At 43.7% G+C, this 25,110-nt stretch overlaps 1 protein-coding gene across 2 annotated transcripts; it reads left to right on the top strand.

Moving 5' to 3' along the window:
* The first annotated feature begins 3,829 nt into the window (after positions 1 to 3,829).
* Positions 3,830 to 24,641, top strand: HAUS4 (HAUS augmin like complex subunit 4). 2 transcript variants are annotated; one of them, XM_085845244.1, is made up of 9 exons: positions 3,833 to 4,177; positions 6,365 to 6,501; positions 6,589 to 6,723; positions 10,752 to 10,880; positions 11,010 to 11,112; positions 14,397 to 14,536; positions 18,560 to 18,690; positions 24,229 to 24,297; positions 24,381 to 24,641. In XM_085845244.1, the coding sequence occupies exons 1-9, from the start codon at positions 4,093 to 4,095 to the stop codon at positions 24,562 to 24,564; spliced, it is 1,113 nt and encodes a 370-aa protein (XP_085701370.1). In that variant the 5' UTR covers positions 3,833 to 4,092; the 3' UTR covers positions 24,565 to 24,641. The 2 variants fall into 2 exon arrangements, with proteins under 2 accessions (XP_085701369.1, XP_085701370.1); XM_085845243.1 differs by having other exon boundaries at positions 3,830 to 4,177; positions 6,365 to 6,723.
* Positions 24,642 to 25,110: the final 469 nt, after the last annotated feature.

The raw sequence follows: 25,110 nt of genomic DNA on the forward strand, positions 1-25,110 counted from the left end.
GACGTCACAATTAATGTTATTTATTTGTTTATTTATTTATTTATTTATTTGCACGATTGACTGTCCGATCTGATTGAAACTTGCCAGGAATATTGCCAGGGACCCGCAGATGTGCCTTTTCGAGGTTTGATATTGATCGGACGAGCGGTTCCCAAGTTACGGCCATTTATCTGTCGACCAATGACAAGACACGGTGCTATGACGTCACGAATGACGTCACAAGTAATGTTTATTTATTTATTTATTATTCTTTTTACACGATTGAAACTTGCCAGGAATATTGCTGGGGACCCGCGGATGTGCCTTTTCGAGGTGTGAGAGAGAGAGAGAGAGAGAGAGAGAGAGAGAGAGAGAGAGAGAGAGAGAGAGAGAGAGAGACACAGAGAGAGAGAGAGAGAGAGAGAGAGAGAGAGAGAGAGAGAGAGGCTGCACATACTGGCACTCACCTACGGGCACGCACCTACGGGGCCGCCCCTACGGGCCCGTACTCGTGATACCAATACTGAGATCCATCTCAATGCAGGGCTCATGGTGTCAAGACTGAGATCCATCTCAATCGGGGACTCGTAGTGCCGAGACCGAGATCCAACTCAAAGCAGGACTCATGGTGCCAACTCCGAGATCCATCTCAATGCAGGACTCATGGTGCCAACACTGAGATCCATCTCTATGCAGTACTCATGGTGCTGAGACTGTGATCCATTTCAATACAGGGCTCATGGTGCCAAGACTGAGATCCATCTCAATGCAGAACTCATGGTGCGGAGACGAAGATCCATCTCAATGCAGAACCCATGGTGCGGAGACGAAGATCCATCTCAATGCAGGGCTCATGGTGCCAAGACAGAGATCCATCTCACTACAGGGCTCATGGTGCCGAGACTGAGATCCATCTCAATACAGGGCTCATGGTGTGGGTACTAAGAATTAAGATCCATCTCAATGCAGGGCTCATGGTGTCAAGACCGAGATCCATCTCAATGCAGGGTTAATGGTGCCAAGACCGAGATCCATCTTAATACAGGGCTGATGTTGCCAAGACAGAACCATCTCAAGACAGGGCTCATGGTGCCAAGACCGAGATCCATCTCAATGCAGGGCTCATGTTGCCAAGACTGAGATCCATCTCAATGCAGGGCTCATGGTGCCAAGACCGAGATCCATCTGAATACAGGGCTCATGTTGCCAAGACTGAGACCCATCTCAATGCAGGGCTCATGGTGCCAAGACTGAGACCCATCTCAGTGCAGGGCTCATGGAGCTGAGACTCCATCTTCAAGATGTTATCTCACCCTGAGCACCCCCGTGAGGCTTCATTTGTCTGTTTTTTGTTTTTGAATATTTGGGGGGGGGGGGGTAAGTCGTGGAAGGGGGGAAAGGTTAAGGCCACGGTGAGGATATGGGGTAAAATGATATCCACTTGGTTCTTGAGGAGGTGTTCTTAACCGCACTGGAGAACCAAGAAGGGAGCGGACCATTCCCGAGCCTTCATGCAAAAATGGGGGAAAAGGTTCAATCACCGAAGGGTGGGAGCACGTACACAGTTTTGACAAAAAGGTCGTGACTGTTCGCAACTCGATTGAGCACCTGAACTGCACGGTTTATATTCCCGTAAACGCGGACGTCGTTGGAGACACCTCCCTAGGTGTCCCACCGTTTGTGTTTCTTTCTCTCTCTCGACTCTCGTCTTCCCTCCGTTCAGCGTCCCATCGAGCTCGCGTGAGTTTCCCTCATCGCGGACTTCCTTTAATAATCCGCCGAAAGTAAACATTCGAATAACTTTCCTTCAATCACCTTCAAACAGCCTCAAAATATGTTAAAATCACAACTCAAATTAGCAAGTTTAATTCCTCGAAGGTATTCTAACCTCGTTCCTTCCTCTCGATCAAACCACCCCTGTGTACAAATGTTATTCGGTCGTTTTAAATGACGACGCAGCTCAAAGTTAAACATTCAAACGTTTATAAGTGACACTAGTTATCGATTTCGACTCATTAAAAAACACAACTGAGCTAAGGGGCGTGGCTTAGCGGTTTCCTAGGCAACCCACGCGTCGTGGACCACAATCAGACCCGTGGGAGGGACACAGAGTGTTCCCGGGTTTTCAATCTGTAAGTTACTATCCGTGACGGTTTTCGTCATCGCATCTTTATTTATACCTGGAAAATAAAATTGTGTTCATTGTAACTGTTGAAAATATTTGAATCATGTCCATTGTTATTGGTTATCGGGGGGGGGGGGGCACTGAATTGGGGGGTTATCAGGGGGTTGAATGAGCTCCTATGTTCCATTTCATGGTGTATCCTTTTTTGTGTAAAATAAAGCACTTTGTATACGGTGGTGTGTGTGTGTGTGTGTGTGTGTGTGTGTGTGTGTGTGTGCGTGTGTGTGTGTGTGTGTGTGTGTGTGTGTGTGTGTGTGTGTGTGTGTGTGTGTGTGTGTGTGTGTGTGTAACTGAAAATGTGGTGATGTTGTGGTGGTGGAGTTACCTTTCAGGTGACGAGTCCGGGTTCGATTCCCAAACCCGACGATAAACCGTCTGATTGGTGTTTCACAGGATCAGCATGACCACGATTCATGTGTCGGGATGTTTTTATCTTTGTGAATTCTCGATGTAAATGTGTACCGTGTGGCGCCCCCTCTTGGTGGGAGAAGGTATTACAAGTCTTCACCGTTTACAGTGCAGTGTTCCTGTCCCCACGTGTTCCAGTGCTGGGAGATGTTTGTAATCATCAACAGATGTGTTTTTTTGCTTCCTGCACGTAACCCGGGTTATTGCTTTTTTTTTTGCCAATATAAAGTTGTCTGTTGCCTATACACCGCCCAAATAAAGTGATGTGTCAAAGAACGTGTTACACGCTTGGAAAAAGATCGCTCGTCGGGCGGGTTCTCTACTGTGTGGATAATTCACTAAATCCGGGGTGTGTTCCATTCCCAATGAGTTTGCTGTCGCTTGCCAAGCGACACGTTCCAATTATCAACCATTTCGATCGAGTGCTTGCTTGAGTGCTTAAGCCTCTTGGCGAACGCTCTCTAAACCGATTGGTGACGTCACACACTCCGGATATAGAATTGTTGGAAAGTTCGTCTTCTGCCCCTTGCTGTATTCGGCAATACAGACGGGTCGACGTTGCCTATAAACCTGTATTTTGTTATAATGTCGCCACCAAGACAAAGTGTCCAACGTGTCGACCTTTATGTAAGCTTCGGGACAACATTTGACCCCGATGACTTGACCTTGAAAAATCACACAAAACACAACTCAATCGATCGTGAATGGACTTGTCTTTATTTTTTTTATTTATTTTTAGTTCTCCAATGTGCAGCTTGTGTTAGCTCAGTGGTTGTATTCGGGTGGGAGGGGGCTTGGGATCCGAGGGTCCTGAGTTCAAGCCCGTCAGCCGCTGAATTAATACACCAGGGAGTTGACTCAGTCTGTCATTCTTCCGAGGTCGGCGAAATGAGCACCAATTCCAGTGTGTGTACTGGTAGAGGGGCACTGCATCAGCGACACAGTCGCTCTTCAAGAAATGATACCTACTCCGGCAGCTGAGCTGCCATACGACCACACACACAGTACTCCAACATGGCGGCGGCACACAAATTCCTGACGTCACTAAATAAACTCAATTGATCATATTTTCAATACAAATCTTTTTTTTTATTAATATTACGACATATTTTACCCAAAGTGCAGTGCGTGTTTGACAGCATTTCTCATTTATTTTCGAAACGCATCGAAACGTCGTAATCAAACCGGAAACGGAACTATATTTTCTCACCGTTGTCCCGGAAACGGAACTATATTTTCTCACCGTTGTCCCGGAACGGAACTATATTTTCTCACCGTTGTCAGGGAAAACCACCTTTTGTCGACATTTTCAAATCCCGTGAAGTGTTTGCCTAAATAAGCCGTTTTTCCCCGACAGTAAACACATTTGAAAGGATGAAGAACACCTCCCTAAAAATAATAAATACCTTTTCCTTGTCCAATAAACAATAACTCTCACACAGCCTACGATTCAAACGGCTTCGCCAAGATTTGTTAACGTTTCGTGTTCTGTCTCCTTCCAGGTTACTGTGTCCGCTGAGATGGATTCGTCTAAAGAGGACACTTCACTGATGTATTCGACTCACCGGGAGGATGATCAATCGAATCCACTACAAGGTTCTCAAGGTGGGAGCACGGCATGGGACCCTCCTGACGTGCGAGACGAAACTCCCTTGATGTAATCGAGCAGATTTACCTCACACATGCTGAAAGGAAAAATAAATAAATAACCTTTTTCAAGTTGTATCATCTATCTATAATTTCAGCAATGTGTGTGTGTGTGTGTGTGTGTGTGTGTGTGCGTGCGTGTGCGTGCGTGTGTGTGCGTGTGTGTGTGTGTGTGCGTGTGTGTGTGTGCGCGCGTGTGTGTGTGTGTGTGTGCGCGCGTGTGCATGTGTGTGTGTGTGTCTGCGTGTGTGTGTGTCTGCGTGTGTGTGTGTGTGCGCGTGTGTGTGGCACATGTGTGTGTGCGTGTGTGTGTGCGTGCGTGTGCGCGTGTGTGCGCGTGTGTGTGCGCGTGTGTGTGCACGTGTGTGTGCGCGTGTGTGTGCGCGTGTGTGTGTGCGTGTGTGTGTGTGTCTCCACTGTTTCTCGACAACCACTGGTCCGATCTAATTGAAACTTGCCAGGTATATTGCTGGGGACCTGAGGATGTTCCTTTTCAAGGTTTGATATTAATCTGACAAGTGGTTCCCAAGTTATGGCCATTTATTTACCAACCAATGACAGGGTACGGTGGTTTGACGTCACAATTCTTTTTTTTTTTGCATGTACGGGCACACGAGAGCGAAGGAACGGCCTGTGTGGTTGTTTCTGGCACGCAGTTTGAAAGTTTTTATTTATTTATTTTTTTTTATTTTTTTGCACATACGGCCCACACTAGTGTATAAAACAACCGAATTACCTCACAGTGAAGCAGTGTAGGGCGATTCGTGTCTTTGCGGTTAATTTTGAAAGATGTTATTCGAGCTGGACCCTTGAAGGTGGTCATCCATGCTCGGCGCTCATTGACGTAAATCTTTAAAGCCACTTTGACAGAACTCTGCCAGCAGTTGAACAAGCACACCGCCCGGTGCTCAACTCGATTTGGGCAGGGTTAGCTCATCCGAGTCATGACGGGTCAAAAGAGGTGACATCAACACTGTACAGGAATATAGTGAGGCCTCCAGACTGTTGTGTACAGTTTTGGTGACCACATGTGAGAAAGGACATGACTACCATCGACATGGCATAGCTTGGAGTGACTCGGCTATGAGGATGGGCCGAAGGACGCAAGACTTCATACTTTAAAAGGAGGTGATTATGAGGGCATATGATGGAGATAGTTAAGATATAAATTGTGGAGACAAAATAAATATAGATGGGTTTTTCAGCAGAATAGACGGTGACGGGACCAGGGCCCTCATTTTCAGAGTAAACGAGTGGAGAGTTGGTCCGGTCGTAATGCATCGGTGTTTCACTTCGAGTCACACGTGCATGGAAGTCTTCCTGGAAACGGAGTGGCAGCAGAATTTGGCAGCGCTGCGCATGTTTGATGGGCCGAATGGCTTCTGGCAGTGAAGTTCCATGTGATTCACCCTTTATAGTGAAGTCCCTCACATGCGAAACACCAGGTGGGGTTGATTCAGCCTGTCATCCTTCCGAGGTCAGAGAAATGAGTACCAGTGAACTGATGGATGGGTGCAGCATCAGCGGTACAGCCATGCATCCAATAAATGATAGCTGCCATACGTAAGAACAAAATAGGGAACCATCCCCTCTGTCTTTTTGTGAGCAGGATATCTCAAAGGGTTGTGGACAGGTTTGGATGAAATTTTGTGGACAGGTTGGGTGTGTGACAAGGACGAATTGATTCGATTTTGGTGAAGATCTGGATTCGAAATTATTTAAGTGCTTCTTCACCACTGCGAGATGAAGGCAAAACTGATGTACAGGACGATGTCTCAAAGGTTTGTGGATGGGTCATGACAAAACTAGGTGGATGAGTGACACCATGGTGATTAGATTTTTGGTTCAGGTCCTGATCCAGTGGGATACAAAACGTAAACTATTCAGCCTGGCGGAGGTGTGCGCTGTACCGAGTGCCGTTCTAGTTTACTTCCTGTCTTTGTCCTGCAAGTGATGAATGTATAAACTCTTCCACGAGCCTTAAGACCACATCAACTTTGCCAAGCTACGATACTCGCAAGTATAAGTTGTTTTATTGTGATCTGTCTAATACGTGTTGTGTTGTTGACTTTAATAGACAGTTCTGTGTCATATTTAGGAATGGTTATACGGTAGAAGCAATATGAATGTGTACATCTTCAACAGTAAACTGGTCTCTGCCTGTCCTCCATCCAAATGAGATATTGGATGAGAACACACAATTTGCTCACCTGCTGTTGACGTTACGTCAGTTCATGGACTGCAACGGTCTGAGCAGCAATGTGGAATGCGAGCTTCAACAGGTAACGAGTGTTCCTTTGTTTTGTTTTGATTTGGAATTTGTGAAGGTCATGATGCTTGTTCTTGTCAATATGCTGACTGTCCTTCAGGCGAAGAAAAAAATGATGTCTGTGAAGCAGAACTTTATCGAAAAACAGCTGCTTTATCAGGAAATGAAGGAAATGGCATCCTCGACTTTCTTATTGAACCAAGAAAGGCATTTGAGCAGTGCAGAAGATGAATGGGTAAGTAGTTGAACATTTGTTGCCTTTATGAGCGTTTTCTTCGGAAAGAAAATATTTATAGGAAACACATCATTGTGACCCATTTGAGGCCGAACACAAAATATGGATATCGATGCCACGGTCTGCTAACCAGAGCATGAAAGGCTTGCTGAAATATAAGAACCTTGAGAAATGAGGCTGGAATAAAGAATATCACTTGAGGAAGAGGAAGAGAAGTGGGGGTGGGGGGCTTGAAGGACTTTTAATGCAAAATAATTTTAAGAACGAGCAGTTACACTTGAAGATGACCTCAATCTTTGATCTGAAGAAATGGGGTCCAACCTTTGTCTCTCACCCTCCACCCTCAAAGCTTGATAGTGAAGTCCATCACAAGTCCATGCTCCTCAACTGTTCCGTCACTCGAGACATTCACTCTTGTTCATTTTTGACAGTTTATTATTATTTTTTTTTCTAAGTTGTGTACCACGCTGACATCCTCCTGGATGGAGAAGTTGGTTCCACAGGTAGGATAAAAGAGGAACAACTGAGTGGAGGTAAGCAGTGAGCCTGGGTTTTGCGAGTTTAACAAGGAGCGGGTTACTGGCAGACCGTGTGCGCCCTGCAGAAACCTGGGAGGGACAGAGCCAAGAGAGGGCAGAGGGTGCAAGACTAGAATACAGAGGCCACCACTCTGTCTGATGGGAGCGTAACAGGCCTAGATACTCAGTTTTGTTGTGGGAGATCCAAATCAATTTGAGGGCCATGCCCTCCATGGCATCAAGAAAGGCCAGGTGTGAGGCAGGGGTGCTAACACAAAGAGGAGAGCAGTACTCCAAGCTGAGTATAAAGGACTCGTATGTTGTCAAAAGTTCAGATTGGCCAGTTCAGATTAAGATGAAGGTTGTCCAGTCAGCGACTGGCTTTGGAGGACATATTGGAAGTATGGTCTGCCCAAGAAAGATCACGGATGATGTTAAGGCCCAAAAGGTTGAGTGACGTAACCTCTTCAAGTGGTTTGTTCTGAAAGTGGATGGGAAAATTTGCCAGATGGCCCTTACAGAGAGACGGTGAATGTGTGTGGGATTTGCCTGGGTAGAAAGGCATATTCCAAGTTTTAGACCAGTTCCTGATTCTATCAAGGTCTGTAGAGAGGGAAGAGGATGCTGCCTGTCTGTCTGGAGGATGAGAAATGATACGACAAAGGGTGGAATTGTCAACAAAGAGATCGGCATAATTTCCAGGGAATCAGAAAGATTAATGAAGATGAGGAACAAGGATGTCCCAAGACTGTCTTGGGGCACTCCAGCCTTGACAGGGAGAGAAGATGAAAGGATCCTGTTTAGAGATATACACTGAATATGGGAGTGGAGGAATTCGGTGAACAATGAGAAGAGGTGGCCTTGGATGCCGTAAGGAGAGTTTGGAGATCAAGGTAGGGTGCCAGACTGTATGGAATGCTCAATATACTGTATGTTCAGAGAGATGGCCCTGATCTCATGTCTGAGATTAGGATATTCCATTAATGGTTGGGAGAGTAGAAACAGCACGTCAAAGGTAAAATGACCAGATCTGAAACTGAACTGATGATCTGAGATCAAGCCATTTGATATCAACTGCAAGATTTGGTTACACAAGATTTGGAAGGCATTCAGCATTCTCCCATGCAGATTCGGCTGTGGCACCATTGGACGTGATGGAAGGGATGGAGGGGAAGCAGACACCAGAGCCAGATTGATAAGGTGCCACCAGGTCTTTGAAGAAGGAAACAGATTTGAGAGTTCAGCCTTGGGGTTGGCCAGATGTTGTTTTTCTAGCTTTCCTGAGAGTGGGCACACGTCCAGCTGTTCCAGGCCTTGTGGAATGATCTGAGTTTGCCGTTGTTTAGATTTGGATTCCAGGAAGATAAGGTAAGTTGTTTGAAGGCAACTGCCTTACACAGGATTCTGTGTACCAGGTGCAAGAGGTTGGGTGTGATAACTGCACACGAGATGGTATATATCTGTACATGAGGGAAAGCAAGCTTGTGTGGAAGGATTCACAGGCCGTATTAATATCAGGAGTGGTGGAAATGAAGGACCAGTCTTGACAAGACTGGTACAGTTAATTTCAGCTGGTGGTGACTACGGTAAAACAAAAAAGTAACTTTCTATCCACCCCGAGCACAAACGTTTGTTTTCCCCCCCCCCCCCCCCCATCGGGGAAATTAGTGGAAGCTCATTTCGCAATCAGCTGTATTTAGGACCTGATAAATGGTAGATGAAGCCTGTGAATGTCCTGGAATTTTAGGTAGGCCAAGGTGTATGAACTTTGACTGTTTTCTTGATTTAAGCCTCATGGTGTATCATTTCATGTTTCACATGCAAGACAAAGACAGTCCACTTTAACATGAATTACAAGGACACGCATAAACAATGGACAAATACATATAGGATATGGGATTTGAACATTGGATTCCAGCATCACTGGGATGGCATATCGCTGATTAGAATCGCTCAAACAGAAACTCTCAAACTTTGGACACATCATACATGCAGAAAACGAAACTGGAGAAATCGACCATGCTGGCTGGATATGTTGAAGAAAGAAGAGGAAGAGGCAGACCTTGTATGTGCTTGGTGGATGGGGTAAAGGCTTTCAACCAAGCTGTCTCTACCAGAGCTTTGAAAAGCAGTGCAGGATCGGGATATTGAGAGAAATCTGATGAATGTCAGATGTCGCCCACAACTTGACGGAGCTGGATAACTGGATGTGCCTAACAAGTACCCAAACTTTCTTTGCCGAGTTGAAACCTGAACATGTGTACCTATGTTCAACCTTGTGACGAACCATTCTTCTTTGCAACAACAAGGCTGCAGTTCCAGGTACCAACCTCAAGGATCAATCATTTTATCATTTGGAATGGGCTGGCATTTTACACGGGAAGTTGCGCCGATGATGCATATTTGGTGGATGTTGTTTTGTTAAGTTGCAGAACACAATGGCAGCAACTTTTTCCCAGCGAAAATCTCGAGCGCAAACCCAATTTCTATTTGCAAAACACAACCAAATGTTTGCTGATGTTTACGAATCGTGGAATTGCAACTTGCACCGTGACGTTTTAAACGTTCTTCTACTTGATGGATTCATAGAGCTGTGAATTCTCCATCGAATGCACCTTTACACTGTGCTGTCTGTCATGCCAAAACGAAAGGTCACCTTTGCATGACCATGTGATTGGTGGTGTCCACTGATCGGAGCGATGCGAACAGCATTCAAAATCGGAGAGGTGTGAACAGTATCGAGTGTGTGTGTGTGTGTGGAATGTGTTTTTTTTCTTTGTTACCCTGTGCACGTGAAGCGAAAAGAGGGACGATTTGTTCACTCTGTCTGTCTGTCTGTGTGTGTCTGTCTACAAACGTCAGTTTCTGGTCGAGAAACAACTTGATTTCAATTGAATGTTATATTTTTGAACATGAATCGGAAAACGAACCGGTAGTTCAGCAGTACTTTGGCTCTGAATTTGGCCCGATCGCACGTGCACAGAGAGGAGTGAGATAATTTTTGTACTCTGTGTGCCCGTCTGGCATTCAAACAAAATTGAAAATCTTTCCAAACAGGAAACCTACTGTTTTTAGGCGACATCATAAAGGACACAAACAACAGGCACGAATAACAAATGTAACGTGAAAAAAGTGGTGTAAAAGACTCGGTAAACTTCGGAATTTTTTTTCTTATTCTTTTCGACAACCTTCAAAATCGTTATTTTATTTCAAATGAATTACTAACTTGAACACCGTCACATACAAATCGCCTTCTTGACATTTTCAACAACCTTTCGTTCAGCAGTATTTGGACGAAATATTGCGGCATTTTACATCATCACAACCGATCAGAATTCGCTGCTCCCAGAGCCTGCCCACATTCTTGTTTCTCGAGATTGCACAGAGTAAGGTGTTCTCTGAACTGTCGAGCTTATAAGTTTGATTGCTGCATGTTTCATGAGTTGCTCAATAGTAATATTATTCAATTTATTTTACTGGTTTACACTTTGTTGGAATGTTTGGTTACAGGTTTACAGCAAGCTGGAACAATGTCAGGTGGGGGCTGAGACTTTTCAGAGGTTGCAAAGTTCAGCAGCTACAACTTGCCAGTGTCAGTCATCGCATGAGCTGAGCACAAAGGATTTTATTAAAGTAGAGGTGTGTTTCTTTGTCGTGAAGCTTTCTCGTGATTAATTGTGACCACCATAAATAAAAGAAGAACTACTGAGTATAGTTGCCTTTTTATTTTTATTGCCATTCCTAATCGGGCTTTTATTGTTCTTTTAGGACCACAAGAGGTTGAAAGAGTGGCTGCTGCCAAAATTGCAGGAACATCTGGATAACAAATGTTTGTTGTTGTCTCACTACTTCAACCCTGATAGTGCAGAAGGTAAGAACGATTAATTATCAAGGACTTCTTTTTAATGCAGGTGAAGTGTATTAACAAAACCTGACTTTGAGATTTTACAGGAATGCCACTGTGTTGGTCGCATTTTGTCTGTCTGCCGTCCTTCAACTTCAACTGTTATGTTTGGGGGGGGGGGGGGAGGATGGGGAGGCGTCAGTTAATAGAATTATGGTCTTAACCACTGTTTGTATTCATGTAATTTACGTACATATTGTTACGTTTGAGGGGGGGGGGTATGCATTCAAAGGGTAATTAGGATGTTTAATTAGGTATGCCATGCTGTTCGAGTTTACCAGGATCTCGATGTAATAAGTAGCAATTCAGTGGTGATAAGTTGTCTAGTAAATGTTCATTTCTTCAAGGGGGGAAATGATATAATTGTCACGTAATTAGATAGGGACACGGGATAGGGTAAGTGTGTCTGCGTAAACCCCTTTTGGTATTCTCTGGAGACTGGCCATGACGTCACAGGACAGTGCAGCGGATGGCTCCGCCCCGTGATCACGATTGGCAGACGACGGCGGTGGGCCAATAAACGGCTCGATTGGAAGTGACGAGGACAGGAGGATAAAAAGGTTCTGTTCGGGGTCGAAAAAGAAGAGGAAGAAGATCGGGACAAAAACGATCGTGTTTTTTTGGTGTGGAGGCTGTTGCGCGGAGAGCGTCCTTGTTGTTGTGCTGATTCGATTGTGTTCTTCATCGTGTCTTGGAGCCTTGCTGAGCCTCGTGCCTCACCTTGGTTGGCTCTGGCGTTCTGCTGACTCGGAGTACGGGGTCGAACGGCGGGCGGACCTGCCTCCCTCTCCTGCTCGCAACTTGGCGCCAGAACTGGTTCCCTGGCGGCTGTGAGCGGACTTGGGCCAAGACCAGGAGGTCGACAGCACCACGGTTTCTCCTGCCCCCCTGACGAGAGCAAGGCCAGCTCGTCCGACGCCGATCCAGGGACAGTTGCGTCCACACCACGGTCCAGCCTGACCACCAGAAATAGCTACGTGTGTGTGTGTGTGTGTGTGTGTGTGTGTGTGTCTCTGTGTGTCTCTGTGTGTCTGTGTGTGTCTGTGTGTGTCTGTGTCTGTGTGTCTGTGTCTGTGTGTCTGTGTCTGTGTGTCTGTGTCTGTGTGTCTGTGTCTGTGTGTCTGTGTCTGTGTCTGTGTGTCTGTGTCTGTGTGTCTGTGTGTCTGTGTGTCTGTGTGTCTGTGTGTCTGTGTGTCTGTGTGTCTGTGTGTCTGTGTGTCTGTGTGCGTGTGTGTGCGTGTGTGTGTGTGCGCGCGTGCGTGCGCTAGAGGGTTTGAGATCTGTATATTCATTGGAATTGTCTGTGTTTTTCCCCACGCCCGATCCCACACCATCCCGTCGAATCGCCCCGGATCCCTTTTCTTGCCGAGTCTTGTTATTTCCGGTTAATAATAAAAACAAATAAACATCATCAACTCAGTGAAAAGTGACTCGTGCCACCTTCCTCGTCCCGTTTGCGGTAGAGCGATTAGAACCGCCATGTTTGGGTTATAAATAAATAAACCGCCTCCATCGTTTCGGCTCATTCTACGTTGGCGGGACTGTTCAAGTCCCGTGGACGTCACAATACTTTATTGTAATAAGGATGTGTGTTAGGGATTCAGATGACCTCTTCATGCGTTGCTGTGGGACAGCACTTATCGTGTTCACAGCTACATTAGGTTAACGGGCTTACATACGTATTGCCCCATTTTCGACATCAGGCAAGGCCAGGTAAACGTAGATGTGATTGGATTGCGGTGACCCAAAGGACAGACGACCGCTTTGTGCTCCTTGCTGCCACTCGGACAAGCAGGGTGGAACCGAGTCGGCATGGGGAGTGCTGATTGGCCTCCATGCTTGCACTTGCAAGTGGCCATTGAGGGGTTGTGCTCAATTAATCCAGGGCCTGTTCTTGGGTGCTGAATGGTTCATCGAGGGCTGCGTGGTCCAGGTCCCTCTCACGGATGACAGGAGGGGCCGAGGTCAAAAAAAAGAGGACTAATTTGTCGTCTGTGGTGGCTCCTGCTGAGCTTGACTTGGTCCATTGTACTCTTGGCCTATGGGCTCTTTGAGGGAACTGTGCTTGGATTCTGCGGGAGGACATGTGGGACCGCCCCAGAGGAATCCACAACGCATCCCCGAGAGTCGCTTGCCTCCCCCGATTGACCTTGACAGCATTCATGGAAGACACCAGGATGAAGCCTATTGCTGCCTTGCCCTTCTCCACTTACCTGGTCTCTGTGTGAGTGGGTACTCATGTGCCATGCCATAGGGGAGTAGTTTTATCGTTATTTTGTCGTGTACTAACTTGGTGTTCATCTATGCCCGTGTCTTGCCTGTAGAATCTGGTTTTAGTCTCGTTCTGTCCTTTCATAGAAATATCCTCCTCATGTGGAAATCCTTACGCAGATCACCTTTTCATAGCGGCACAAGACTGCACCATAAATACAACCACTCACTTACTCCAACAATACATAAAACAATTCCTGCACTGGCTACTGGCAGAGGGTGAGAGGGTGGAGTCCTCAGCAAAAATATAAAGGGGATTTTCTGGTCAGAGATCGTTGATGATCAGGATTAGGACGGGGTCCAGAACACTGCCTTGACAGAGAGAAGAGATTAAACGATTCCATTGAGAGCCACACGGTTTCACCTTGCTATTGCACAAACCTTCACGGATGGCTTGTGTAAACCAAGCTGGTAGCTGTAACTGCTTTTGTGGGACCTATTGGGTCTACAAAATGCAAAGGTTGTGCCAGCATGAGTTAGTCGTGATTAAAGTAAATGTTACATGATCAGTCCTTTTTTTTTTAGTGGTATGGTTATGGTCTCTCCACAATATGTGAGCACCGTATCAGTCATGAATAAAGTAACTGTCATGTGCTCTTATCTTGTCGATGGCCAACATCGATGCTTCTCCACATAATTCTCAGACACATGTTCACAACATTTGAAATACCAGCTCAGTTGTTATGTCAATGAAATGAGTCCAATCATGGTCACAGCACTCCCAATGCAATGGAGATTTATCTAATGGGGCAGGTTTGTTGGGGGTGATTCTCATTTGTATGAATGAGTTTTATGTGATTTTTGAAGAGGGGAGATGATACAGAACGATGCAGGAAGGCATGAACTTGCTCATGGGGATGTGGTGTGCAGGTTTTTCTGCCATTTAGAGGACATCCATCGGTTGTGTTATATTTTTCACGAACTCGTATTGAAGTATTCATGTGTATGGTGCCTTTTTTGCATCCTGACTGGACGTGCAGAGGCAAAAAGCAAGCACAGCATACAGAAGGCGTGGAAACTGTCCGATGTCTTGCTGGAGCAGAAGGCACCCTTGCTTCAGGAAAGAAAATCTCTGCAATTCGTCTTGCTTCAGCAAAAGCTGCAAAACATCTATTTGAAGGTACATTTTTACCTCTGCCACCGAAGGTGAAGGAGGTAATGTTGTCACCCCTCTTTGTTTGTTTGTCTGCTTGTGTGCAGGATATCTCAAAAAGTTGTGGGCGGATCCGGATGAAATTTGGTGCACAGGTTCAGTGTGTGACAAGGACGAACTGATTAGATTTTGGTGAAGATCCGGATCCAACAACTATAAATTTCTACGTGATTCTTCACCATTGAGAGATAGTGCTAAACCGATATTTGGCACGATATCTTAAAACGTTGTGGGCAGGTTGGGTGTGTGACAAGGAAAAATTGATTCGATTTTGGTGAAGATCTGGATCTGGATACGAGAATTATTTAATCTTTTAAAGTGATTCTTCACCATTGAGAGATAGAGCCAAAAACGATATAGTAAATGTATAGCATGATATTTCAAAAATGTATTGGGCCCAATATGTTCTTGTGGATCAGGCATTACGCGGAGAAGGTACGCACTCCGCCAATTGTCCTTCTAGTTATAGGCTGTGTTTGTATGTAACTGACCACAATTTTTCTGTTCGAAGGAAATTTATGAATGAACCATGCCTACTTGGTAAACCTTTAACGGCTGCCGGGATTGCCTTGATGTATGCACAATCGCTGAGCTGTCGAGGCTGGGTGCAATTCCAACTATAAATTAATTATTGCCACGGTGTTTCATGATTCAGTGAGCCATCCCTTGGGTGGACGCCAAAATGGGTGTTCCATCTACTCGCATGACTTGGTATGGGAGATTAAAGATCCCATTGTGTTCTTCACAAAGAGCATCCTGACTAAGTTCCAAATTCCTGCCCAATTCTCCTTCAGTCGACTCATCAAGTATGGCCACCCGGTTCGTCAAACACTTGGGTCAATAATGTTCCCCAGCTGCCACCACAAGAACATGAGAATAATGAGACATTGAAGCAGTATTATTAATTGTACCGAGTAAACCTGCTTCGGCATGTGTGAAGGGACACACACTAAGGGTGGCTTGCTGAAGCCAAGTGAGTGGAACAAGGATACCTCATTTTGGGGTGGGAGGGACTGCATTCGATAGGTCTGTGGAACAACAGCTATAGTAATGACTGACTGCAGAAGAGGAAGCTTTGCTGGAGTGGCCAGGGACTGAAGACTGTGTCAGTAAGCAAGTTGTCACCCACAAGCTGAACAAGCATCGTCAGAATTTGATCAAGAACGGAGAACAGAAGAAGGTGCTGCACCCCAAATGTGGGAGCGGTATTCCATCACGGAACGAACTCTCGATTTGTGAAAGGTCAGAAACTGAAGAGGGATAAAAATTACTTGTTGACTTGAAAAATAAATCCCACTATCTAAGAAGCCTTATTGTCTATAGTTGCAATATGGGCCTTCCAGGAAAGGTTGATGGTAATTTCAAATCCCAAAATGCTGATTAAAGACTGAAAGAGGTGAGCTCAACATGGAAAGAGAGAGAACAATATTTTCACTTTGATATGAGGGGTTTGGTTTTTTTGTGTGGTTCAAAAAAAAAAAAGAAGGTAACTTCAACTGTTTTTCAGAATTGAGTTGAGATCAGAGCTAAGGGAGTTTGCAGTTGAAACACATTTCACAGCGATATGGGAAGAAGGCAACGAGTAATATTATACTTAAGAAAGGAGTGGATGGAGTTTTGTTTGGTATTAAAGTGTATCATACTAAAATATGCAATTTGGTGTCTCTGTTTCTCTGTCTGTCTGTGGTCGATGCATTTGGTCGTTAATTCGTGGAGTGGAAGCCATCCACAAAGGTAGAAATGGCCCTGTAATGCCAGTTGAGAGAAGGAATGCCATAAAGAGGTAATTTAGTCTGAAGGCCTTTGTGCCAGACTCTATCAAAGCCCAGGAGATGTCAAATGTGACTTTCCCCAAATGACTCCAGGGTAGAGCACTATTGGTATTATGTAGGTTACAAAGTAGTAATTAAAAATGTAAGGTCTTAACATGGTCTGTGTGCCCATGTAGGATAGACCTGTATTCAGGACTGTTGCTGTGTTGTGTTTGAAGGCAGGATTGTTTGCAGTTGAAGTTATCTCAGAATTTGAGTTAACTACGTTAAGATATCCTTTGAACTGGCTAGGGCCAGGTGAGACAAAATGAAGGGACCCATGAGAAGGACATTTATATGAGGTCACCCCCTACAGCCTGGTGTTGGCTCAGTGGTTAGGGTGGCAGCTTGGGATCCTTGGGTCCTGAGTTCAAGCCCTGTTGGCTGCTGAATTAATACACCAGGGGGTTGACTCAGCCTGTCATCCTTCCGAGGTCGGCGAAATGAATACCAGTTCCGGTGTGTGTACTGGTAGAGGGGCACTGCATCAGCGACAGTCACGCTTCAAGAAATGATAGCTACCCCGGCAGCTAAGCTGCCATACGACCACCAGGTCACCCCCGTGCATAGCAATGCAAGATCACCCCCTTCTCTCCCTCCTTTTGGCGTCTGCGTGGGCCCAAGTGCACAACTTCACCACCGGGGTCGCTTGTAATCAACTGTATCAGAGTCCCGGGTGGACCATCCTGCTGTGGCAGCAAGGCGGTTCACCATTGGCCTTTCATTGCAACAACGCGTTTAGTTGCTTTTGGACAGACCACCTGTGATTGGGCTACCAGTGGGAAGACGTCATCTTGGTGACCGCGCTGCATCATGTGGGGGCAGGAGGGAATTGAGGGGGTCGGATATCAGCGCTGGATTCTCTCTCTCTTGCTAGGGATGCTCTTGGTGCTGGACCGCTGTGCTTTGGTGCGATCTCTCGGCAGTACAGCTCTGCTTCTCTTCGTGCTGTTTCTTCAAGGACACTTCAGCCTTATAAACAGCCTTGCTTGGTTATGTGTGCCCAGCTGAATGTGGGTCTGGATCCTTAAACCAGTTCTTTTTATTGCACAGGGTGTCCACAAATTACCTTTCCAAATTCAAACCGTAATAAATAAAAAGGGATAAAACTCTGTGTCTTGCTGCATGTGAAAGAACATTTCTCAAAGTTTTATTGACCTTTTTTTCATTTCAAGGTTGTGAGGTGGAGGGCAGTTCCCATAAGTCCATTCAGATTTGGAGGATGATCTTGACACTAAAACTAAGAAGTGTTCTTTCAAATGCAGCAAACTGCATCATTGTAACCCAATTTAAAATAATGTACAGTTTGCATTTGGAACATAATTTGTGGACACACTATTATAAGGATCTATTTGTTTTTTTAATATTGGCATTCATCGTCTGTTTCTCGGCCTGCTTGATCTATTTGTTCGTGTCTTGTGCCTGGGTCCTTATTGTTGAAAAAAAAATCCTTGTTTTGTAATTTGTGCTTGCCTGCTTCATCCTCCACCTCCTGCTCGTCACTTGTTTCGACATAATTAAATATCCCTGGAAGATAATGTCCAATCAAACCGTTATCCTGATGACCGTCATGTGATTAGTCCACGCATGGAAAAGGGGTCACTCGACACACCACTCACTCGATTGATTGATTAAACTGAGCAGTGAGAAAATGCATTGGCTGCTGGATCGCAAGATCAACAAGACAATGGCAAACATTGTAAACAGGGTGGAGGGACGACCAATTAAAAGCATGAAGAAAGGTCATGCTGAGCAAGGCATGGGAAATAAAGGTAGGGAAGAAGCTGAATGAGAGGAAGGTGTTTTCAAAAGACAGTAAAGGGGGAGTACACATTGGAGGGTTAGCAAAGGAAGAGTAGTGTTAAATAAAGATGAACAAGGGGGACTTTTGTGAAAAAAAAATTAAAAATTGTGTTGGATTGATTTAAGTTTTGGGTCAACAAGGATGAGTTTTTAAAAAGGTGGTGGTGGTAGTTAAGGAGAGACAGATCTGGTATGTTATACTTACCTATTGAAGAGGATCTCATGGAGCTGAGAAAACTGCAACTGCAGTTTGCGGTTTGCAGAGAAAACCATTTTCTCCAGAATATTTTTTTCTGGTTTAACAATCAAGAACTTTTCATCTACAAATTTTTTCATCGATAATTTTTGTTTTTTGTTGTTCTCGTTACTTTCTCAGAGCTTGCTGAATAGTCTGGCAATCCTTGATAAGATGGTGGCACAATGTCAACTGCAGATCCAGTCACAGGCTGATGTCGTGCATGTGCACTTCCTTCAAGCTAAGTGTCGAGCCACCTGCTACAAAATCAGGTAAGAACTGAACAACATTGGATTTTTTTTTAAATCAAAAACAAACAAACTGCGAGCATCACCGTTAAGCTTGCTTTGTCCTCCAGCGAATTGGCAAAGAAAAGGCAGAAGGGTTGGCTGCCTGGCCTTTAGCTAGTGACCTGTGTACCCATCTTTGATGGGAGAAAATTTAAGGATGGATGGATGGTGGATGGACATGAAATTTGTCGGAAATATGTGAAATCACATCATACCACTCAATTAGATGCTGTTATAATTAACATGGGGGAGTAAATGCTGAATTTGCATCATTATGTTAACTTCCCAATATTTATGTGCATGCAAAGTTTCAAGCAATCTAATATTTATTAATGGCATGTCAAGAAGTGTTTCACTTTCATGGAAGAGTTTGCCATTCTCCAAGGAGAGATCCTGTCTCCATGGTGACTTGTCTGGTATATCTGCCTGATGCCATTGGATATTCATAATATTCAGGACGTCAGTCTTAAACTCACAATATGATGACAAATTAATTATCCCCATGCATTTTGAAAAAAAAAATGGAAGGTGGGGGTGGGGGGGATATTGTAATCGGCTGTCTGTCCATCTCCTCCAAAACAATTGTGCAGAAATTCACTAAACTTGGTAGTTATGGTAAAAAAAATATTTTGGTGAAATGGCCCCCACATCTGGTAAAGGTACCCCGAGGATACAAAGGGAAGTAACTTTGCATGAAAATTTTACTTGTTTAGACTCGACGATGGTTATCCAATAGGTCACGTTCTTATGTAGCACACTATACATTGGCCGTGCACACAAGCCTCAAGTGAGATCACATGATTTAAGAGTCGTAAAAATACTGCGCAAGTATAAGCGTTCAAAGCAGCTTTCCATCTGTTTTCAAAACCATCCCAAATCAACTGAAAACTAGAGGGGGAGCACTCGGGAAAGTGCAAAACCTCTGCCGCCAATACTTCTGGGTCACTTAAGTGAACCTGATATCCTATTCATTGCAGGTCAAAACGGATCAGACTCTACTGAACCACGATTGAATAAACTAAACTAGATCGACGCGCATCTAGAAATGGCAAAAAATAAAAAAATAAAAAAAAAAATCGAAATTTTTTGAAAAAAAGGTGCAAAATTCGTTTTTTTTTCTTTCTCTAACAAATTTTTTTTGGGGGGGGGGTTGGAAATCACTTAAAACATGTAGAAATGCAAAAAAAAATGTAAATATTTTTCAAATTAAATCGAAATTTTTTTGAAAAAAAAGTTGCACATTTTTTTTTCCTCTAACAAATTTTTTTTTTTGGTTGGAAATCACTTAAAACATGTACAAATGCAAAAACAAAAATTCAATATTTTTTCAAAATGGCCGCCATAGCGGCCATATTGGACTTTGGACCAAGTCCACAATCTAATGGCATGATCCTTGGACCATACCTAATCGCCCCAAGTTTCGTCGAAATCCGTCCAGGAGTTTTTCCGTAATACTGTTCACAAACAAACAAACAAACAAACAAGCCGGTAGGCGACGAGGGATTCGCGAGGATCGAAGTGCTGGATACGATGCTTTTCATTCTGACCGATCCACCGACAAAGATTCATTGCCAAGACGTATTGGTTCACATACAATTGTTCCTCTGCCTGGCAAGATTTTTCCTTTTGAGTATTTTGCCAACTGGCACTCCTCATAAAAAATGACGGTAAATAGACACCCTATTTTTGAAGGACTACCATTTGAAAAATAATCGGTTTGCTGGTTTGTGCTGTGGAGCCTCGCGTTGCAGACACACACACACACACAAAAACCGATAAACTTCTCTCAATGCTCTTGTTTTCACCACACCTCCTGAGCCACACTATTTTTCATAAGCCACTCCCACTTTAAATAATAAATAATTGGAGGTGGTGTGTGGGTCGTGGAATAGTTTTCGGTAAATAAATAAATAATTGGAGGTGGTGTGTGGGCCGTGGAATCGTTTTCAGTAAATAAATAAATAATTGAAGGTGGTGTGTGGGTCGTGGAATCGTTTTCGGTAAATAAATAAATAATTGGAGGTGGTGTGTGGGTCGTGGAATCGTTTTCGGTAAATAAATAAATATTTGAAGGTGGTGTGGATTGTGGAATTGTTTTTGGCAAATAAATAAATAATTGAAGGTGGTGTGTGGGTCGTGGAATCATTTTCGGTAAATAAACTAGAGGGGGAGCACTCTGTAGAGTGCAAAACCTCCGCCGCCAATACTGCTGGGTCACTTAAGTGAACCTGATATCCGATTCATTGTAGGTCAAAACGGATCAGACTCTACTGAACCACGATTGAATAAACTAAACTAGATCGACGCACATGTAGAAATGCCCAAAAAAAAAAAAAATCGAAATTTTTTTGAAAAAAAGTTGCAAAATTGTTTTTTTTTCCTCTAACATTTTTTTTTGGTTGGAAATCACTTAAAACATGTAGAAATGCAAAAACAAAAATTCAAATATTTCTTTCAAAATGGCCGCCATATTGGACTTTGGACCAAGTCCAAAATCTAATGGCATGATCCTTGGACCATACCTAATCCCCCCACCAAGTTTCGTCGAAATCCGTTGAGTTTTTCCGAAATACTGTTCACAAACAAACAGACAGGGGTGAAAACAGTAACCTCCGTCCATCTTCGATGGCGGAGGTTAATAAACATATTATTAGAAATCCACAAAGACAGAAATGCCGGTGATTCCATTTATTTTGGATCCTTTTCACTTTGGTCAATTTTGGATCGAGGAGAGATCGAAGGTGGAACGACAGTGTAGTTCCTTACAAACACTGTATACACACCTTAAATGACGGTAAATAGACACCCGATTTTTGAAGGACTACCATTTGAAAAATAAAACCTCAATCAAAAATCGGCTCGAGTAAAATTTTCTAAATATCTCGGAGTGTTTAATTCCGAAGTTTCGTTCTCTACATTCAAAACTGAAGGACAAGTATTGAAAATACTGTACGCGGTTTTTCGGCCGCTGCACAGCAACGGGTGGTTGATAAGCAATGAAATTCAAACGCGCACATTTCTGGCACATATTGCCCTTGTTGGCAAAGTTTCATCGAAATCGGTTCGCTGGTTCGTGCTGTGGAGCCTCGCGTTGCAGACACACATACACACAGACGCAGACGGAAAACCCGACAATAACGGATATCTAGCATATATAGCGAATCCAATACACAGTACCAGTCAAACATTTAGACACACCTACTCATTCAAGGGTTTTTCTTTATTTTAACTATTTTCTACATTGTGGAATAACAGTGAAAACATTAAAACTATGAAATAACACATATGGAATTATTCAGTAACCAAAAAAGTGTGAAACAAAACAAAGTATATTTTAGATTCTTCAAAGTATCCATCCTTTGCCTTTATGACAGCTTTGCACACTCTTGGCATTCTTTCAACCAGCTTCATGAGATAGTCACCTGGAATGCTTTTACAACAGTTTTGAAGGAGTTCCCACATATGTTGAGCACTTGCTGGCTGCCTTTCCTTGACTCTGCGATCCAACTCATCCCAAACCATCTCAATTGGGTTTAGGTCAGGTGATTGTGGAGGCCAGGTCATCTGATGCAGCACTCCATCACTCTCCTTCTTAGTCAAATAGCCCTTACACAGCCTGGAGGTGCGTTTTGGGTCATTGTCCTGTTGAAAAACAAATGATGGACCCACTAAGCCAAACCAGATGGGATGGCGTATTGCTGCAGAATGCTGTGGTAGCCATGTTGGTTAAGTCTGCCTTGAATTCTAAATAAATTGCTGAAAGTGTCACTAGCAAAGCACCTCCACACCATCACACCTCCTCCTCCATGCTTCATGGTGGGAACCACACATGCAGAGATCATCTGTTCACCTTCTCTGCGTCTCGCTAAGACATGACGGTTGGAACCAAAAATATCAAATTTGGACTCATCAGATCAAAGGACAGATGTTCATTGCTTGTATTTCTTGGCCTGAGCAAGTCTCTTCTTGTTGTTCCCCTTCAGCAGTGGTTTCTTTGCAGCAATTCGACCATGAAGGCCTGATTCATGCAGTCTCCTCTGAACGGTTGATGTTGAGATGTGTCTGTTACTTAAACTCTGTGAAGCATTTACTTGGGCTGCAATCTGAGGTGCAGTTAATTGGCGATTTCTTAGGTTGGTAACTCTAATAAACGTATCCTGTGTAGTAGATGTAACTCTGGGTCTTTCTTTCTTGTGGCGGTCCTCATGAGAGCCAGTTTCATCATAGCACTTGATGGTTTTTGCGATTGCAACAAAATCGTAGCGCTTGATTAAAGAAACTTTCAAAGATCTTGAAATTTTCCAGATTGACTGACCTTCATGTCTTAAAGTTATGATGGTCTGTCGTTTCTCTTTGCTTAGTTGAGTTGTTCTTGCCATAATATGGACTATGACAGAACAGACAAAGTAATGGTCTTTTACCAAAATGGTTATTTACTGCATACCAACTCTACCTTGTCACAACACAACTGATTGTCTCAAACGCATTAAGAAGGAAAGAAATTCCACAAATTATCTTTTCACAAGACACACATGTTAATGGAAAAGCATTCCAGGTGACTACCTCATGAGGCTGGTTGAGAGAATGCCAAGCGTGTGCAAAGCTGTCATCAAGGCAAAGGGTGGTGACTTTCAAGAATATAAAATATATATTGATGTTTCACACTTTTTTTTGGTTACTACATAATTCCATGTGTGTTATTTCATAGTTTTGATGTCTTCATTATTATTCTACAATGTAGAAAATAGTAAAAAATAAAGAAAAATCCCTGAATGAGTAGGTGTGTCCAAACTTTTGACTGGTACTCTATATATATTTGAAATATGTAGCGTGTGATGAGCACTCCCCCGCTCTCCAATGGACATCAAGTCCTACACCAATGCGCCACCTCTAATCCGGAAACCTCAACTGGTAACTGTCAAACAGACAAAGATTACATGGTCAACATCAGTTAAACATCAAACGGAGCCACCAATCCGGATTTCGGGCTTATTTGCCCTCATCAGGACGGCATACTGATAAATATCTAATCAATGATGACCACATTCGTTGTCTAAACATCAATCGCACCTCCTGGCTGATTACGCTTTGCGGATTATGTGGCTTTTCCGTGCGAGACATAATCCGTGGCGATGCTCACCATAACAACCACGAAGTGCGATTTATGTTTAAACATATGGCAAAGGACCCAAATTTAAATTCCATTTACCACGTTTGTCTACTCACTCCTTAAACACTGGTACTACTAATAATGTCACGTGACCTTATGATAAAGGTGATTTCAAGGAAATGTTCATGATTTACCTGAAAACACAACAGTGAAAACCAAGTAACTAAGTGAGACTTGTTATACAAGTAATGAGTAGAGTTGTAGTGATGCATCCACTTGTAAAGTGTCAATTTGATTTTTGTATTTGCATAAAAAAACAAACGAGAAATGACCATTTTATGGATAGTTTGTCCTCAGAGGGAGTGACTGCATTACCTTCTATAAAAGTTTTTATTTTTTATTTTTTACAGATTAGAAAAGCTCAAAATACTATGCGATACATATACACCACAAAAAGTTGAAGCACAGAAGCGAATCAGGTGAGCCATGCCGTGCTTCCACCATTTGGCTCAGGTGAGGCGTTCCACCGCTCACACTATGTACACTTTGCCTCCTCGTGCAGGTCTTTGCTCGAAAAGGAAATCTTTGCACAGCAAATGGAACGTGACATGGTGACCAGGAATTTGGAGGTCTACCGGGGCTTGGGTCAGAGCTTTTCGGCATTAGTAGAGGAATACGAGCAACTCAGAAACACAGCTGACAACCATAGATGGACTCTGTGTGAAATCAGGAAAACCAAAGCCTGATTTGGGGAGCACAGGAAGAATCCAAATTACCAGATTTATATTCTTGTATTTTTTCAATAAATTGTCAAGATGAAGTATTTCATTTGCTGTTTTTATTTTTTTATCTTGGCTTAATCTTAGGTGTTCATTTCTGATAAATAGATGGTTTTGCTCCTCTCGATTTAGTGAGCTGCTGAAAAATAAAGTAGGTGACCCAAGAAAAGTTCAAAAGTTCAGTGGATGGAATTAAGAGCATTTAATGAAGTATGCTGACCGAGATGTGAGAAGCAAAGGTGACATTTCGGGCATTCACCTTTCCTCAAAGCAAAACGGTGAATGCTCTGATGAAGACTCGACGCCAAAAACACGAGATTCGCTTTGCTTACCACAGCAGATAACATAACCCGAGCACCATGCTATCTGTCTTCAGACACAAAATACGAGCCTTCTTCTCCCAAAACTTGTTCTCCATTCAACTCTGGGTCAAAGTTTGGTTTCCCATTTATAATCCCAATCACCACAGGTGACATTTTTGGCGTACATCACAGGAAAATAAATATAAGTACG

This window comes from Eptatretus burgeri, chromosome 11 (genome assembly GCF_056783735.1).
Source record: "Eptatretus burgeri isolate ZD-2024b chromosome 11, Ebu_testis_v1, whole genome shotgun sequence".
Lineage (NCBI taxonomy): Eukaryota > Metazoa > Chordata > Myxini > Myxiniformes > Myxinidae > Eptatretus > Eptatretus burgeri.

Excerpts from the sequence above, each read along its gene's own strand:
- HAUS4 (XM_085845243.1), top strand. The coding sequence starts at position 4,093 with ATGGATTCGTCTAAAGAGGACACTTCACTGATGTATTCGACTCACCGG. Across the intron at positions 4,178-6,364 it reads TCCACTACAAGGTTCTCAAG|TAAACTGGTCTCTGCCTGTC; the intron begins GTGGGAGCACGG and ends CATCTTCAACAG. Across the intron at positions 6,724-10,751 it reads GCAGTGCAGAAGATGAATGG|GTTTACAGCAAGCTGGAACA; the intron begins GTAAGTAGTTGA and ends GTTTGGTTACAG.